General features: G+C 39.5%; 1 protein-coding gene across 2 annotated transcripts; it reads right to left on the reverse strand.

Annotated features, from left to right (window-relative positions):
* Positions 1–322: 322 nt before the first annotated feature.
* On the reverse strand, positions 323–18,969 carry LOC130597440 (vacuolar protein sorting-associated protein 35-like). Of its 2 annotated transcripts, XM_057405987.1 has the most exons (17): positions 18,899–18,969; positions 18,097–18,171; positions 17,629–17,725; positions 16,724–16,847; positions 15,091–15,273; positions 14,373–14,586; positions 13,538–13,621; positions 12,972–13,081; positions 9,378–9,474; positions 9,124–9,272; positions 8,404–8,611; positions 7,713–7,868; positions 6,004–6,126; positions 4,888–5,067; positions 3,407–3,646; positions 1,820–1,963; positions 323–570 (listed from the first exon to the last, which is right to left on the reverse strand). In XM_057405987.1, exons 2-17 carry the CDS (start codon positions 18,109–18,111, stop codon positions 391–393), a joined length of 2,304 nt encoding a protein of 767 aa, XP_057261970.1. In that variant the 5' UTR covers positions 18,112–18,171; positions 18,899–18,969; the 3' UTR covers positions 323–390. The 2 variants fall into 2 exon arrangements, with proteins under 2 accessions (XP_057261970.1, XP_057261969.1); XM_057405986.1 differs by lacking the exon at positions 18,899–18,969 and having other exon boundaries at positions 18,097–18,183.
* Positions 18,970–19,063: the final 94 nt, after the last annotated feature.

A 19,063-nucleotide genomic window follows, 5' to 3' on the forward strand; every position in this document is an offset into this window, starting at 1 on the left:
CTGCCAATTTAGAACTCTAGTGCTACAGAAGCAACAATGAACAAACAGAAGAGAAATCAGAACCTGAAGAGCCCTACCATCTCACATGGATTTCAAAGAAAGTTTCAGCCATGCTACCTGATGAAACCTGCAGTTGCTGGTCCAACCTTTCAAGTTTGTTAAAGTACTCAAGCATTTGAAGTGCCAGATTGAATACATGAACTTGACATTTCTGAAAGGCACAACCTATGAATCTAAAAAAAAAAACAACCAAAAAGCAAACAACAAAAAGAAACCCCCCCAAAAAACCCCAACAACCCAACCAACCAGACACAGACCAACCCAACCAGACACCAATCAACTTGACATGTGGTATGTAAATAAAAAGAAATAATTACAGTGTGTATCCTCCTAAAGAATAAGACCTTCATAAATTGGCCCCTCAGATTCTGCTGATTCCCTCCTCAGACGCAAGTGCTCCAGTGTGTTGAGAAAGTGTTTGTTAATTTGTTCTGTTTCTTCAGTAGACTCAAGGCTTGGGAGATCTTCTCTTATCTTCTGTAACAGCTGATTCAAAACCTGAATTGTCACCTACAGGAGAACATAAACAGAAGCCATGAGCAAGACCTGCATAAAAGTGCACTGACACTGGCTTTAACAGACCTGTGTCTAAACTGTTGGTATTTGAACAGTTCTTAGAAATACAGGCAAGGCTGTATGCAAACTGTTGGAGAATGCCTGCTCTTGCTTCTCATATGGCCACACAGATTTCAGAGCTTTGTGGAAATCACCCCCATCCCAGAAAATGTAAAGAGTTTAATCAGTCATTAACCTGATAGACTTAACTTTTACTACAGCATTTCTCTCCAGTTTATTCAATGCAAATTGAAAAAATTTTAAAACAAATAAAGCACATAATCATATTGCCTGTGCATTCTAACATAACGTTTCTTGTAGAAGTAAGTCAGGATGGTAGTATCAGACTTAAAGTAGTTCTTTGTGACCAAGTCATTGCCTAGGAAAGCACATCTGCCTACAGTGTCCAGTCCCACAGTACACAGAACACCACTGAATCCAAAGACTCTTTTTACATCTGCCAAGTGCTTTGAAATTCAAAATCTTATTTTCATCTCCATCAGATACTGCATCTCCTATACTTAGATCACTACTACAGCAGGAAGCCAGTTCAGTTGTTGTGAAGTCAGTAAATCCCTAAAATCTCTTTAGACATTCTCCCAGAAGTATAGGGCATCCGTCAACATCTGCTCTTGACCAAATGCCAACACTGAAGGAGATCCCGATTTCTACTAGTAAACTTTTTGAAAAACCTGTCTGGTTATCTGCTAATAGAAAGTGTATGCAGCAACTATCCCGGATGCAGAATTTAAGTTGGTACATGAAATGCCAATTACCTGTTTCTCAAAATTAAAGCTTACACCAACCATTTGATGCACTTAGCAGTAACCTTGAACACCTGTAAAGACTTTCCTTCCCTTATGTATATATTAAGTTAGGTAACTCTAAAGTTAAATGAGAAAGTATTAAAATTAAATCCTAGTAAATTTTGATCCAATAAATATTTCCAGTATCCAAGTCCCACAATATATAAATTCATAACTAAATGGGAAATGTTTGGCATTTTCCCCCATGTAAAAATGAAGCTTTATCCCCAGTTTTACTACCACATCAAGAATTGACTACTCTGTTACTGCCAGAACTTGTACCTCTCGTAAAAGACTACAGAGCAAGTTAAAGACGCATGATTTGGGGTATAAGCATGAAGAACTTAAAGAAAACCTCTTTTAAAAAGATGTAATAGAGAGAACGCATTTCCACTCACTGCATCATTTTCCTTTTCATAAAAGTAGATATATCTGTTCAGAATTTCTATGAAAAGTTGGACTTGCAGAGAGGAGTCCATGCACTGATTTGCTATCTTCAGAGCCTTTTTTAGGCATTCCATCACTCTTTTTCCTCCATGAAGCTAGAAGAAAGAAAACAAAGGTTAAAAGAAATAACCTTGGGGAGCTCCAGTATCTCTTCCCTTGGCAGACGTATGGCATTTCCTGATGGTCTACCACAAACAACGCTACACAAACTGTGCAAACAAGCTGTCATTGAAAACTCACCTTGCCTGACTACCACTAGTTTTACATCTTGTTAATTCAGACAATAACACAAACAGTTGTTGACAGCCCCCAATAAAATTAATAAGCTCAACCTTATAATACATACACTAATGCATACTTTGAGAAACAGATTTCAAACACTGCTCTTTATAATTACAACAGTTTATGTCACCAGCCCTGAACACCACGCAACTTTTTTTTTTTTTTTACATTTAACTTAAATAACATGTATCTTAAATTCGGAAGTTTAATAGTTCATATGTAAACACACCTACCATAATAGACACATGCAAAATGCAGACTGTACTTTGACAGCCAGTCTTCAACTAGTTGATGCTCCAAAGCTTGTATGATACTTCCACCCTTAAACTTGAGTTGTCTCCATTTTTGTATGTATGCAGCTTACACTGCAGTGAAATTTAGAAGCTTTATATATTTAGAATACATTCTGATGAAGTCTATATCACTGATAGCACAGCTACAGGTTGGGCAGAAAAAAGATTCAGAGCAGCCCTGTGGAGAAGGACTTGGGGGTGTTGGTTGATGAGAAAATGAACATGAGCCATCAGTGTGCGCTCGCAGCTCAGAAAGCCAACCGTATCCTGGGCTGCATCAGAAGGAGCATGACCAGCAGGTCAAAGGAGGTGATCCTGACCCTTTACTCTGCTCTCGTGAGACCTCAACTTGGAGTATTGTGTGCAGTTCTGGTGTCCTCAATGTAAAAAGGACATGGAACTGTTGGAACAAGGCCAGAGAAGGGCCACGAGGATGATCAGGGGACTGGAGCACCTTCTGTATGAAGACAGGCTGAGAAAGTTGGGGCTATTCAGCCTGGAGAAGAGAAGGCTGCGTGGAGACCTCATAGCAGCCTTCTAGTATTTGAAGGGGGGCTATAGGGATGCTGGGGATGGACTCTTCATTAGGGACTGTAGTGATAGGACAAGGGGTAACGGGTTCAAACTTAAACAGGGGAAGTTTAGATTGGATATAAGGAAGAAGTTCTTTACTGTAAAGGTGATGAGGCACTGGAATGGGTTGCCCAGGGAAGTTGTGAATGCTCCATCCCTGGCAGTGTTCAAGGCCAGGTTAGACAGAACCTTGGGCGAGATGGTTTAGTGTGAGGTGTCCCTGCCCATGGCAGGGGGGTTGGAACTAGATGATTTTAAGTTCCTTCCCAACCCTAACTATTCTATAATTCTATGATCCTATGTCTACTTTAGAAGCAAGTGCCTTCAGAAGCAAAGCAGAACAATGTTACTGAGGTAGCATGTGTTACACTGCTGTCCCTTTATTCTTACCTCCTCTCCATTCCTGTCAGTATTTCGGCCAGACCAAAACAGATGGGCACAAGTGCTCACAGCCCTGCACTGGTCTGGCTTCTTAAGGAGCTTAGAGGCTGCTAATGCACACTGAGTCCTCAAAGGCTCATTGTTCTCCTCACTGAAGCACTTCATCCTCTCAAATGCCCCAATTATCAAGGTGATTGCAGCCAGCTGAGCTTTTGAATCACTGATTTCATCTTCATATAGAGAGAAGGCCTAATCAAGGGAGAAAGCAAGACTTTTAATCACTGCTTTAGAACACATCAGAACAACAAAAAAAAAAAAACAACAACAAAAAATAAAAAACACACACACAAACCCAATTCACATGTGCCAGTGACAAGGCAGTAAAGTGTCCAGTTTTACATTTGTTAAAAGCTTCAGGCAGGAAAACAGATCTTTCGTTAAGAGTGTCAAAATTAAGTTAAATCCACAGACTGGAAATATATCTTGCAAAAAAATACTTCTTACTTAAGTGGTCATAGTAAACAAATGCGATCATATAATCTGAAGACTGAGTTTTTCCTCATTTCAAGCATCTGTTTGAATATGGAACCTCTGTAGCAGTAGTAGTCCCTGAAGAGGATTTGGTTCTTTGAAACACATAGAACAGTAGAGCAGAAGTTGAACGGTAGGTCAGTGACCACAGAGTAGGTAAGAAAACCATTGGCACTGCTGCTACATGGTTGAAGAGCCTTGAGAGAAAACACGAGACAAAATCTTGAGCCATCTCTAATAGAAGGTACATAACTGCCGTGCTGCTCTCATCTTCAGAATTGTGCTACAAAGGCAACTGATACAAGACAGTGAGGAAAGGCTGAGTTTAACTACACTGTTGAAGAATAGGCATTAGTAGCAGTATTAGAGGAAACATTAGGACAAAGCTTGCAACGTGGATAACATTAAATACATTGGTTCTTAACCTGATAGGGAGGATGGCAATGTTTTTGCAACAAATAAGGCTTAAGACCAGGAAATGGAATGGGTTGAAGTGGATTTTCACAGTAGTTTATAATAGGTTTAAACAGAAGGATTTTGATTAGCAAAGCTCAGCATGACAGCTGTGAACACTGCAAATTTTAGAGACCTTCTAAAGAGGGCTTGTGGTCAGGGCAACACCAGCTAGACAGCAGGAGCTGGGACACAGGCTTGGAAGCAGTGAAGGAACATTTCATGTTCAGAAAGCTGCACTCCTCCAGTGAGCCAACTATACAACTAGTAGGCAGTATCGCAACATACCACGTTGTCAGACTGAGTATTCAAATCTGTAGCAATGGAGCTTAATTCCACAGCAGCCTGGGAAGCAAGAATTAAGATGAGGAGTTTCTACCTAGTAGCATTAGCTGTCAATAATTTCAAGATGGTTTAATCACACTGGATGGTTCAGTGTTCAGGAAACCTACCCAAGCCAGGTTTAAGGTAGCACAGAACAGTAAGTATAAAAGCTGGACACTCACCTGGGACATGAATTCATAGGCCACAGTTTCGTGATTTTCAAAGCCAATCTCTCCTGCAGCCAGTGCTCCTTGTAGGAAGAGACGGAGAGGCAGCTCTGCCAGTTCTGCTTTGATCAGAGCACTGATGGTCTGATGAGCAAATAAGAAGATCTTCTGGCATTTCTTTTCCCATTTGTTATCCTAGAGAAGAGAAACAAGCCAAAGCTTGAACAAGAATACCGATACAAAGAGAATCTAAATTGTAATAAGATCTGTCAAGTTCTCCAGCCTGTTTTCTTCTGTGTGCCACACCAGCCACTTACTGAAGCAGTAATGAGTGCCCTAGCAGTACTGCGTTGATCTCAGGTGTTCACAGAGTATTTCTTCCATTCACAAAAAATTCACACCCATTTTTCCTACCAGCTCATAGAAACCTTCCTCACGAGTTTACACACTGAATTGCAGTTACCACAGCTACACTTAAAACACAGCTAATGAGGCTTTTGCTCAGTTAAGTGGAGAAAAATTCTATTCAGTCTGGAGCATCAATCAGGAAGGGAAGAGCATTTTAAAACATTAATTAAAACAGCATTTTAACTTATTTCCCCACAATATATCCTCCATGATAAGAAAAAGTATATATTTTAGCTATCTCAATCAGAAAGCATTAAAGGGCCAAGATGGATCAGTGATTGTTTTAGTGTGCACTTTTGCAACTATCATATAAGTTAACCTACAAAGAAACACTTGCTTTCAGAAATATTAAAACAGTACAGCTACAGATTTAGAAGCTGATGAATTTCAATATCCAGATTTAAATCTGTTTTGTGCCAGCAATTACAGTGTCCCAGTTCTCTGGTCTCCAAGTAAAAACAAATCATCAGTCACCTTCATGAATAAACAACTAGCCAATTTCTGCTTCACTATTCCTCAAGTGCTGAGGTAATTTAGTATGAATTGATAAAAATCCTCCTTTAGAAAGCATTCACACCTCAAGTAAAAATCTGCCTCAAGAAAAAACAAACGAAAACCTTAGTGTTCTGTATCAAGTTTTAGTGTACCATAGCCAGACAAAATGCGTTTTTAAGAAAGCCCAAAAGACACAAGTATACAAGAGTTACCTAGAGGTCAGCTTACCACTTTGGAGTTCTCCTTGTAACGAAAAGCAAGCTGGTATGCAGCAAAAACCAATGGTGGCAGTGTAAAATGAATACGTTGGTTTCCACCTGCACCAAAGTGTTTCCGGGCAGTGTTTAGGATCTAGAATAGAAGTACTGTAAGCCTAGAGCATTCTTGAAAATGTGTCTTATTTGCATCTACAACTTAGTTCGCACTCTATGGAATAAGAGCATCAGAAAGACATAGCACCAGCATCAGATCGCAGTATTTTGGTGGGGTACTACATACAAGTTGCTTTACTTGAATTAAATGTGTGCAGTTTCCGTAGCATCTCCTCAAACTTTTCTTACAGCTGCTTAAGTGTTAGGCAACACTTGTACTATATTAACTGCAGATACATTTTGGACTGTGCAGCAAGATGGAAGTTGCCCAAGCTTGAATGTAATAATTATATCAGATACGTTCTGTCCTCAACTCAGTGGAAGCTACAAAAGGACTATACTTCCTTACAATAGCCTATAAGAACATAAAAGAAGCCAAGTCTCATGAAACTGAACACACAAGCCTATAAGGTTTCTTGTACACTGAAAGACTATAGCACTACATTCTGGTAGCCATACCTGCAACAGTTGCCATTTCCCCCAACTTTTAGGTTTTCACTATGCTCATTAATGCTTCTTTTATTGCATTTCTCAGTTTTGAGCACAAGCCACACATACAAAATGAACATGATACTACTTTGCCTTTTGCCCCTGTTCTCAACCTGGGGAGAGGTACTAAGGAGCTCTCCTTGTTTGTACTGTTAGCTTCTCTCCTTTCACTTATTTTGGGATTATTTCTATGTATTGATATAATTAGTTATGTATTCTCATAACCAGAATTCTTGGGAATAGCAAGAACTCCAGGTACCGGAAGAGAAATTATTCAATCCATTCCAGGCAAGCTAAACATTAGTTGTTTGTAATAACCCAACTCCCTTTCAAAGGGGACAAAACTCAGACATGCTATATTTTACACTAAGACTTCAGAAACCAAATTTCAGAGAATTTCTACTAGAGATCAGAGTTAAAAAGTGAGTTGAAGTGTCAGAACAACATCTAGTTATTACAGCCAGGTATTACCCTGCTTTCTGGTCACAGCAGTCCATCACCACTTTGAAACAAGCACTAGAAATGAAGCTCAGTGTCCAACCCTACATACCTTTTTAGATTGCATGAATTGTAATTACTAGAATTCATGTAAATAACATCAACAAGCAGAAATCTGTCACTGTATTAGACACTTTGGCTTGTAATGCACTAAGGTGTTTGAATTTGCATTTCAGGTCTCTTCCATACAGAATGCATAATTTAAAGTGAGATACTGTGAAAGAGTTGTGAAAATCCCATAGTCTTGGATTTTTTCCTACTGTTCTTGTAATGTAGGAAAATCTGATACAAGTATTTGTAATGCTTATCAAGTAGTACAAACTAATACAATTGCATCCAAACTGCCACCTCATGGGATTGAAAAGTTTAAATCCACAAAATGCTTTCAAGTCTTCACCTGCTTTTTCCAAATAAAAATATTTCATACTAGCATTAAAAATGTCACACAGTGTTCTCTACTGAGTTTGTAGTGCCAGAGCAGTGATGCCCCACTTCACAGCTACACTGAAGTCTCAAAGTAAATAAAGCAAAACTGACATTTCAGAGAGCACAAGCATTTCACAGCACTAATGGCCATACCAGATACTGTTGGTCAAGGTCATCTGAATGTAAAAGATGAATAAATCTTCCCACAAGACTCTGCTCATCAGCAAAGTCCTCAGGGTCGGGATCTTCAGCAGGCTGATCCGGTTGATCCTGGATCAGTGTGGATACCAGATTCATGATAGCATCAACCTGTTAAAAGCAATAATAGCTCTATTTAAACCCAAGTAGTCTATAAGCATAGGCTGACATCAACCAGGAACATCTTTACAGCCATTCATAGTGCTGACAAAACACAAGCCAAGTCAGAGTTGGTGATGCTTTAGAATCTATTTGCCTTACTCCCTGAAGAAGTAGTCCCTCCTAGCACAAGCGGGACAGCATAGCAGTACAGAGGAAATTCAGATTCCAAAAGTACTATCTAGTCTTCTTTAGGTAATGGGCCTAGTTTTAAGGGGGTTCAGGGTCTTTATTCAAACCTAACAAACAGTCTCTAAGATGAGGTTAGGTAAGATGTACAAAGACAAGATATTAAAGAACATGGGTGGAAGAATTATAAGATAAAGCTGTGCTACTAAGATTGAAAGGCAGGGGCATGCAGACTAGGAAACAAAGCATGCCCTGCATGAAGTCTATAATTCTATGATTTTAAGTCATTTAGTATGTGTTTTCAAGTCTTCAAACTGCTGTTTAAATACCTAAAATTTCAAATTAACTTATGTCATACCTGTTCTTGGGACACAATTTGTGTGTTATAATCCAATACATTGCTAAGCACGTAACAACTCATGCTCTTCCTGGACTCATAATCAAAGTATTCAAAGAGTGGGTGAAAATGTTTTAGTTTCAGAACTGTCAGGATATTGTTGTAAGTATTAACAGGGATCTTCAAAAGTCTAGTCAGTTCCTTTGAAACAGCAGTGCTTGTTGCAATACTAAAAAAAAAAAATAAATAAATACATGCAAAACACAGTCAATAGTTCACACATGCAGACAAATTTAAAGTCTGTCTCAATACCAATTCTGATGTATAGCACAACATCTAAGCAACTTGCTGTTAGGGAGAAAGAAAGAGGCATCAAAACAACTCTTATCTTGCTCTTTAGGATGTACAGTGGAAAACGCACATTTTAAATTGCTGATAGCAGAAGCAGAGATTGTGGCTGCAAATTCAGCAAGGGGATAACTGAAGTGCTGTAAGGGATGAACAGATAATGACTACACACAGCTTGGTACACACATTGTGTAGCTGTAGAGCTGCACAGTAGGATTTATGCACAGGTAAGTGCTGGTTAGTCAGTAGTGTATCATGATCCTCTATAGCTTGGCCCAAAGGCAGTAACCTTACACATCAAAGCACATCTGCTATTTTGCTAAATATGAAATGTAGAAGTCAAGATTTTAAAGTATTAATTGTCACACCAGAGAGAATGCAGGAGACACTTACTGTTCCAAGTTAAGTTTATTGAGTATTTCCACAGTTGTCTCTAACACCTTATCAATGTAGTCAACACGGTCCGGGTAGCATTTCATAGCCAAATTAACAAGAGAAACTTGCAAAGATACCACATCCTCTGAGGGCATGTCCTGGCGAGACTGAAATTTAAGACAACACTGAGCGGAGAGAGAATGGGGGGGGGGATAGCAGCACATAACTTAGCAAAACCACCCCAAAACTGCATGCAAGAATACCCAGCGTACCTGTATAACAGTAGCCACCTGCTGTGAAAATATGTCAAACAGTCTGATATCTGCTGGGATACCAGGTCCATCTTCACGATGTGCAAATAAAGCTAACCTGGTAACAGATAAAGGAAAGCTGCTTGGTCAGCAAAGTCTTTCAACTCCTCAGACACAGGCCAGAAAGAGACACTGACAGCAAAAGCAAGTCCTTTGGTATATTTGCAAGTTCTATTACAAGCAAAAATTAAATTAACAGAAGTCAGAAACCTCAGGAGCAACTGAGCCTGGTAAATATCAGTCCTGGAAAAGAGTGTTGACAGAGATAGCAAGATGAAGAAGGAACAAGGAGGATGTTTCATAATCCCATGTTTTTCAGTTAGGGGCAAGTGTGCTGTTCCAGCAGAGAAAGAGATAGTCTACTCAAATGATGGAAAAGCAAATATCCTGCATCTATTCAGTGTTATTACTGAAGTCAATCCAATAGCATTCTCTGCAAAACAGCCTCCAGAGAAAAAACAACAGAAGAAATATGCTAACTTAACTATACTTTGTCTCCAAAGACAGACCGACATGTTTGGTACTTCTACTGTTTGCAAAGAGCAAAACACAAAGTAAATTTAAAGTGGAGGAAAATTTTTGTTGTCGTGTGTCATCCCCTCCCCCCCCCCCCCCCCCCCCCCAAGAAGTAAACAAAGCAAGAGATCCCCATCCAGCAAGAGCATCCAAAGAATGTTGGATGTTGTAGAGCCATCTCTATCTGTAACAAAAGAAAGTCACGCCAAACATTGTTTTTGCAGAAATCAGACAACAGAAGAATCACTACAGGAAGGCGAGCACCTTACCAAGGCTGCAGATTAAAAAAAAAGCTCAGCATTACTATCTTTGCTTTCTAATTATTATGGGATTATTCTATACTGAATTAGAGAAAGACCTACAAAAGTATTTAGGAAAAAAGCACCTAATTTTTTTTTTTTTACGTTATTAAACTTTAATTCTGAGTTAACATTAAGTCTGAAAGAAAGTCAGGTAAGAAAAGGCTGAGGTGTCAAGAAGCTTCACTGCTAGGAAAAAAAAAAAGACACTGAACTACTCATATTTCATTAGGGTGATAAGAAGCAGGAACAATCACTGCCTTTTCTCAAAGGGACAAGGCAGCTTTTCTTGGCAACAAGTCAGAAGGTAAAGCCAGCATGCTACAAAGTATGATAAGCTGCAGGCAGATGACAGCATAATTAAAAGCTATGAATTGTTTAGTAAGGCAAGAAAGATCCCAAAGCAGCGAGACTATTTGCAGGAAGATTCCATAATGCGAAAGGCCCATGGGAATAGCAACTACAGCTTCACAAGCTTCTTCAGCAGTCACTGACGTTCAGTTTCAATTATTCTATGTCAGCTGAAATAAAGATAAGACAATAGGCACTACCCCTATGGGGCAGATTCATACCTTAACTACACAGTACTGAAACACACAACAATTGCTCCTAACAACTCCAAATCCAAACACAATGAATGGATTCCAAGAACAGATCCATCCTCCAACACTTGCAGTAACATTACAGTCAAAAGCACAACTTGCCATACTACAAAGATGATGATCATCACACCACCATGCTTCTACCTCTGTCCTATAGCCAATTAAGAAAGCTGTGGAAGACATTATTACTGACCCAACAAAACACAGTAGTGTTAAGTCTAGGAAGACAGCAGGCTCACTCTTAAGTCAGTTGCTTACTGTTGTTTGTAACAGTGAAAACTTACTGTGGAAGTAATACCAAACCTGTTTAAAACCTCTAAGTAGACACAACCGCAAAAGCTACTTGAGGAACACCTTCTTGGTAACATAAGAAGCTAGTAAAAGATTGTGACCTCTTCTGAAAGCAGTCACAAGACAGACAAGTCTCAGAAATTAGACCGTTATAAGCAATGCTTCTGAGGATTTGGGTGCTTTGTGGTTTTTTTAAATTTATTTTTGTTTGGGTTTTTTTTGTCTTGTTTTAAGCTAGCCAAATTATAAAAACAAAAAATAAAAACAACCTCAGGCACATCAGCAAAGTGTTGAAAACCAGTGAATTCCTGTGAATATCTCTGGATGAAGGCAGAGCTGCTTCTCTGCTGAGTGCACAAATACTGAAAGATACTCCAGTAAGACTGAAGTCCTGAACAAATAGATCTGATGTAACCTGAACAAAACAAGCTACAGATTTCTTAGTAAAACCTACAAGATCCTAAGTTACACCATTCATGCTTAATATACATGTTCCATCTCCAGACGTTAAAGACAAAGAAACAAAACCACAACAAACATACTCACTGTCGAAAGTAGGACTCAAGATCCCTATGTCAATTGAAGTCCATAGATTGATACATGGACTAAATACAAAGGTACACATGCTTGTGTGCAAATGCAAGGAGAAAGCTTTTCTGATGCTTCAAAAAGGCAGGAAAGTGCACTTCCTTTCTGCAGTAAGAAAGTACAGGCACTCACAGATAATGTGTTGTTTCCTTCCAGGATACAAACTAAACCTTCAAGTTTGATCTTAAAGGTCTTTTCCAAACTAAATGATTCTATGATTCCTCCTCCATATTTGAATTCAGTGCTAGCAGTTTTAAGCTGTATCTCTACAGGAAAAACACTTTTGGGAGAACAGGCAGGAAGTTAGTGGTAAACTAAAAAATTAAGAAGGTAGCTCCATTTCCTATTAGCTCTTTTCTGAAGAGGTGTTACGTTCTCTGATCAAAACTGCAAAGTAAAGCAACCTTGATACACGATTTAGCCATGAGGATTTTCAGGGTTTCAAGAAGTACTTATGACCAACATGGCTAGCATAGAATCATAGAATAGTTACTGTTGGAAAGGACCTTAAGATCATCTAGTTCCAACCCCCCCCCCCCCATGGGCAGGGACACCTCACACTAAACCATCTCACCCAAGGCTCTGTCTAACCTGGCCTTGAACATCACCAGGGATGGAGCATTGACAACTTCCCTGGGCAACCCATTCTTCCAGTGCCTCACCACCATTACAAATAAAGAATTTCTTCCTTATATCCAATCTAAACTTCCCCTGTTTAAGTTTTAACCCCTTAACCCTTGTCCTATCACTACAGTCCCTAGTGAAGAGTCCCTCTCCAGCATCCTTGTAGCAGTCTTCCAGTATCTGAAGGGAGCCTATGAGGTCTCCACACAGCCTTCTCTTCTCCAGGCTGAACAGACCCAACTTTATCAGCCTGTCTTCATACGGGAGGTGCTCCAGTCCCCTGATCATCCTCATGGCCCTCCTCTGGACTTGTGCCAACAGTTCCATGTCCTTTTTATGTTGAGGACACCAGAATTGCACACAATACTTCAAGTAAGAACACTGCTGCCACTTTAGCTCAGAAACATTAAATTGGTTGATACTAAACAGGTTGTTTTCTGGCTTAATCTGTTTACAAATTTTAATCAGTCCTTAAAACAGGTTTTATAGGAAGCTGTAAAAGCAGAGTCCAGAGGGCAGAAGCTACAATGTTCTTCATATCGAAAATGGAAAGCTTTCAAATGCTGGAAGAATTATATCCTTGTGCACAACACAATCTTAATTTTGAGCCAGTTTCCACACCCTTGGTCACTCACCTGTCAATTAAAGCAATAATTATATTTTTCACATTCACATTTTGGTGCAGCTCAGCACAGGCTCCAAGAAATGGGTTCAGGGTTTGGAGGTGAAATTCATCTGGGAAAACCTGAAGTTTTAGATCAATAGTCATCAAGTTACAAACTGAATTTGCCCGTTGTTACACAGCAGTAAAATGCAACAGAGTAATTCTAAAGCAGATAGCCACATAGTAAATACAGACAGGTCCACCAGTGCTTTAGGGCTCCCCAAGCTGACCATGACTGGGTAAATGCATGAAGCAAGAGGAGCAAGACAAACGAGTAACCTGAGGGACCAGCTATCTGTTATAATTCATACTGCAGGCACTGCAGCTCAGATGCTTACAAGCTTCTGCAGCAGGAGTACAAAATCAAATCTCTACTCTGCCCACCTATTAGAAAAAAATATGTGACAAGGCACTAGGTAAGAGTCCCAGCGATGAAATTTTCCAGTTCATGAGGAAGAGATGAAAGCCTGACTGACTAAAAATAGAGAAGTAAGTATCCCTGTGGCCCATCACTGCAATTGAATTTAAGCAGCTCACCTGTATGATGCACTCCATGAGGTACTCTTGAGCTAAAGCATCTCTACAGTTTACAACTTGCTCCAATATTCCAGACAGAACAATCTGGAATAGGAAAGAGTCCTACAGTGATTTGACAATTACTTCCTAAATTTATATTCACTTGCACATTTAATCCAAGCAAAGTAGTATTTCTAGCATTTCTCAGCTTTTTCTTTATGTAAAAGTTTTCTGATAAGAAATCTGATAAGGAAAAAAAAATAAATAAAAACCTCCTGGTCTCAGACATTTGTCCCTTTCATACACTGTACAATCTGCAAGCTCTGATTTAGAATGTCAGTGCTACTAGCTTTGCTGGCACATACCACTACTTAGGGCCTCAGCAGCACTGCTTAAAATAATTTTCAGCAGTTACATGGTAGAACTTTCAAGGGACAAACTTCTAAACAATGCAATTGCTTGACTATCATCTCATGCAGTAACAGCTCTCTTAAATGCTTTGGGAAGCATAGCTTCATTTAACTTGTAAATTCTATCACAGAATTTGGTATGTGTACACATCCCTTAAAACTTCCCTTCTGGATTCCCATTTTACTTACAGAATGAGTTGGTTTAAAGTTTCGTGTCAACATTACACACAAGCTTAAAGGAAAAATGCATTAGTCATCCTCAGCCTCACAACATATTACACAGCTTTATTAGCATTCAGGACTTTTCTTCAGATGGAGAGTTTGAGAAGCACCAGGATTACTGAACTTTTAACACAGCTGTAACACTTCAAGCTGCCTATCTGAAAGCCCAAACTGGTTTCATTTGGAAAAGGTAAAAAGTCAAAAAGGATGGACAGACATCCTACCTGCTTGTATCGCTCCACATTAACACCTTCTAACTGACTGAGGCGAACCAGGTTTGTTCCCACTAGGATTCTGAGTTCCTGTCTTTCTCGCTCCCTTTTCTCTCTGTCCCGACTATGGCCCTGGTGTTGCATTCGCACCCAAAGTTTGTTCATCTCAGCAAAGTTCAGCAGCACAAAATCCATTGAATCACTGATGTCTCCAGTGGTTTCTTTGCTGCAATTGAGAACAGGTTAGGAACAGGAAAAGCTCGTCAGAGGTATTCATCCTTTCGTCTGGTGAACATTAAATTTTAAGAAGGTAGGAGGGTAGGGAAACGTGTAGTGGGATATCTGGGCTCACAAGAAAGGTTAATACCCTCCCTTGTGAGAAACCTTAGTTCCGAAAGAGAATTTTTAATGGACAAAACACCTGTTAGAACTCTAGAGACTTGACAGATCTACTTATCTCAAAACCAAAGAAAGTCATACAGAAAATTTTAATATGTTGTTTAAAACGATTTTTAAAAAATTCTTCCCTGTGAGTGTGGTGAGGCACCAGAACAGGGTGCCCAGAGAAGCTGTGGCTGCTCCATCCCTGGCAGTGTTCAAGGCCAGGCTGGACAGAGCTTGGAGCAACCTGGTCTACTGGAAGATGTCCCTGCCCATGGCACAGGGGTGGAACTGGATGAGCTTTAAGATCCCTTCCCATCCAAACCAGTCTGAGATTCTATGATCTTACTCTGCTTGCTCGCCTTCATCTGGCAAGATATTCCTGGTACACTGCAAGAGATAGTTCCTAAGAAAGAGGCCTCTAAGAGGATGCTGTACTCCACGGCACATCTCTACCAGGTCTTTCAAAATATCTTTCCTGGACTGTGGAAATGACTTGACATAGACCACACCTACTGTTATCAGGAGATACCTGCAAAAGGCACAGGATGAAACAATACATTGTAAACAACAACAACATACTTCAAGGTAACAGTTCCTTTCTTCCATCCTGGCAGCATTATCAAAGCACAGAAAGCAATACAATATCACCTAGGTCCCATAATTTTGGATATTAAATTAGCTTTCAACTCCTGCTATCCTCTGCCAGACAGCACAGCAAGTCTGAACAGCCACCTGGCCTCATCACAGTACTTTACACATAGAATCTCTAAATGCTTAGCATACATCATGTTCTGAATGCTCTCAGATCGGCTTGTCTATACTTTCAGCACTCCACTAAACTGGAAAACAGCTCCAACACATGTAGATAAGTAATCTGTTATGTTGAAGCAGTTAAGCCTCCTTCACACTTCAGTCTGGCAGGAGAGGTGTTATGCTCTTCAGAAACCCCCAGGCCTGTACTTATTCCTTCAGCATCTCTGTATTAAGCAACAGGCAGAAGGGACATGCAAGATGCAAAGGACTGATGCTCAAGTGTATTGGACTCCCCTTCAGCTTAAGAGAAAAAACTTACAACACTCAGAATTTTCACATATTCTGTTCAGAGGCCTTAAGCCTCTGGTGCCTCTGTCTCCTGCATGGATGTTCACAGAACCTCCATGAAAGCACCAGAAATGCTCATAAGGGATAACAAGAGTCTACATCAAACAGCCAAGAAGACAACTCAAATTATTATGCAAAGGGGTAAAAACATTGTGGTAGTCATTAACCAAACTCCAGAAACTGCATGAGGATGCAGCCTTGTGTCTCCAAAGCCTCTTCTTGGCATGAACATAATGTCAGGAATTAATAACTGCATTACCAAACAAAATCCAAGCCCCAAGTCTGAATATCTAGATCTACTCCAGCCTAATGGTCACATATTTAAAGATAAGCCTTCCAGTATCATCTCTAGCATGCTATCACCAAAAGCACACATTCATAATCACAAAGCTTTTCAAAATTAAGTTACAGAAATTTTCAGCTTCCTTCTCATACTTCTTACCCTCCAAGAGATGGACAGTTATGAAGCATCTGCTCTGTGTGAGGATCTAAGACCTAGATCCTCAGTTACAAGTTCATTAACAGATAATTGAAAATGTTAATAAATGTGTAACCAATCTCATGGATCAGAATGGGATACTAATCTTCCACTGACCAGCTCTTTACCCAAAAGCCAACCTTTTTCCCAATATCAAAGTGCTTCCATCTTGGTCATGTACAAAACCAGCACACTGTCAGGAAGAACTGACCTTCTGCAGCTAGCTACACTCTTGGCCTAAACCTCAGAAGTTCCACTCTTAAGATATGCAGAAATACTGTTCACCATTGCAAACTGAAATCTTGCTGTCAAGCAAGAACAGAGTCAATCATTATTCTGAACCCAAAGTCCAACCATTATTCACTATTTTTAACACACACAGTAACATATATGCACTTACAGTCTTGGAATAATATTTCCAGCGTACTGTACTAGCTCATAAAGGTCTGCCACTTTCCTTCCTTTGGCAAATTCATCTGTCAGGTAGACTTCCAAGTAGTGCAGGTCATCAGAAATTGCCATGTCTTTCTCACAGTTAAGGATTTTAATTTAAAATATTTATAGCAGGTTTACATAGTAACTTGCTCATTCACACCAAGGAGAAAAGATGCTGTAACCAAATACAATCATGCCCAAGTAGGTAGTACTTCTGAAACAACAATCACTACTGGGATAAACACGCACAACTAATCCCAAGCCTCCAATTGTCAGCTTTAGCATATTAAAGGGAAAAAAAAAGGTCAAAAGAGCAAGCAAATTAATGTGACTGAACAGAGTATCTAAAATAAAGGCATACTATGTGTTATAGAAGAACATCACCCACACCTGGAAAAAGCAGTATTTGAAAATATTCACATTCTATTCCTAAATCTCATGAAAAGGCTCCCCCTTCTTCAGATACTAAAGTATGCACAAATAAACACATTGAGGAATTGACTTATGGTTAGAAGCTAATAAAATAACAAAGGGGAAAAAAAAAAAAGTTGGTTTTACAGAATTTGGGGGTAGCATACTGCAAGCAGAGATGTTTTACAAAGCTGATATTTTTATAGAGCTAGACTCCTGAAGCCTCCCAGAAGAAGATATAAAAGACATTAAAGACCTGCTTCATACCAAAGGGAAAAGATAAACTTACACAGTGAGCAAATAAGCGCATATTCTCCTACAATATATCCAGATAATCAAATACTGAGAAAAATGCTAGTAAATACAAGATAGAAGAGATGCCATTGTACCAAAAAAGCAGATTAACATTTCATTCCAAAAATCATCATTTTAACTATTTGTTTCCTCTTCAAAGGATACAGAGCTCATAATAGCTCTTTGGAGATAACACAGAAGTCCGCAGCTCACCAAGCATGTTGGAAGCATGTTTCAGAGCATCCGTGAGCTTGTTTTTGTCCTATAGAGGAAGGGAGAATATTCCATAAGAAATACTAGGCAACTACAGTATTTTAGAAAGCTACACTTTTAGCCTTTTTAAAAAAGCAGATGGAGGATACACACTGCCAGCAGACCACTGTTAGAATTCCTCTTTCCCTGCTTCTTGCCCAACACTACCACTTCACTGAAAGCCAGTTTATTAGGCGGCATATAACTTAGACTTATGCTGCATATAATCACCTGGCATCACAGGATACAAGACAAACTTCTAATCTACCACCTATACATACTTGGGTTACTTTTCCTCATAGCACTGGAGATTAGTATTGATTTACTTGTTTACTCCTAGCAGATAAGAAGCCTCATTGCATTTTAAAGTCACATTCTTACCAAGCATCTCTTCATCTGGAAAGACTGCACCTTCACAGCCTGAACGGCTTCATCCAGAAGTTTTTCCTGTTCATCCTGAGGAGGAGATTGCTGTGTTATTGGCTCGAAAGAAAACCAACCAAAAAAACAAAACAAAAAACAAACAAACAAAGCAAAAAAAAAAACAAAAAAAAACACAACACCACAAACAAACAAAACCCCAAAACTCAGTAATTTCTATGAAGCTGTTTATGACTTCATTCAAACTGGCTTTCCTCAGTTTAGAATGAAATGCAAGTGACACTGCAGCATGACCACTCAAGAGTTATTGAACAGCTGTGTGATATGCAAGGGAGAAAGCTCCCAGGACTCCGCAAAAACCTCAGGTCAGGGAGGAGATTGGTTATGAGTAGCCTGTGAACACCACCGGTTCTTGGAGTGCAAAGCCAAGGGGACAGAACAGGGTCAACTTTTCCCTTCTAACATTTAGAAGTCAAGAATCCAGTGCAAGTATCTGGCAAGAAAAAAGCTTCAAGAGAACGCAAAGACATCACTATGCTGAGAGGAAGCATTGTTACTTCCTTACACAGAGCTTCAAAGCAAAGTCTAGACTGCACAGATGTTTTCCTGTACTCATAATTCTCAATTACCTACTGTCTAAGCCACAGAACTCTATTAAGGACAAGTTTCAGACAAGCAAAGGATAAAGTACAGTTAGTGCTTTCTGGAAGGTAGAAGTGACTTACAGAAAGCAAAAGAAAACTGAAAAGAAGCAACAACTCTTCATGTCTACTATTTATCCCAGTGACCCTCTTCCTCTTACCTTCCCTCAAAAGCCTTCAACATCTTTTGCCTTTCCAAGGATCATACTGCATTTCTTTATGGTTCAGAGACTCTTTTAAACTAAATCTCAGTAATGAGCTAGCAGGCTATGAGCTACATCACCCTAACCTTCTTAAAACCAGTATCCTCAGTACCATCTCCTCCC

Source organism: Pezoporus wallicus, unplaced genomic scaffold (assembly GCF_028554395.1).
Source record: "Pezoporus wallicus isolate ANWC-B61680 ecotype Strahan unplaced genomic scaffold, APGP_CSIRO_Pwel_v1 contig_8046, whole genome shotgun sequence".
Taxonomy (NCBI): Eukaryota; Metazoa; Chordata; class Aves; order Psittaciformes; family Psittacidae; genus Pezoporus; species Pezoporus wallicus.

Bases quoted from the DNA above. Each gene is read 5' to 3' on its own strand.
- LOC130597440 (XM_057405987.1), bottom strand. The intron at 3,647-4,887 runs GTGAGTGTCCAG...TCCCTTGATTAG, and splicing joins CCTATGAATTCATGTCCCAG to GCCTTCTCTCTATATGAAGA. The intron at 1,964-3,406 runs GTAAGAATAAAG...TCTTTCTTCTAG, and splicing joins CTGACAGGAATGGAGAGGAG to CTTCATGGAGGAAAAAGAGT.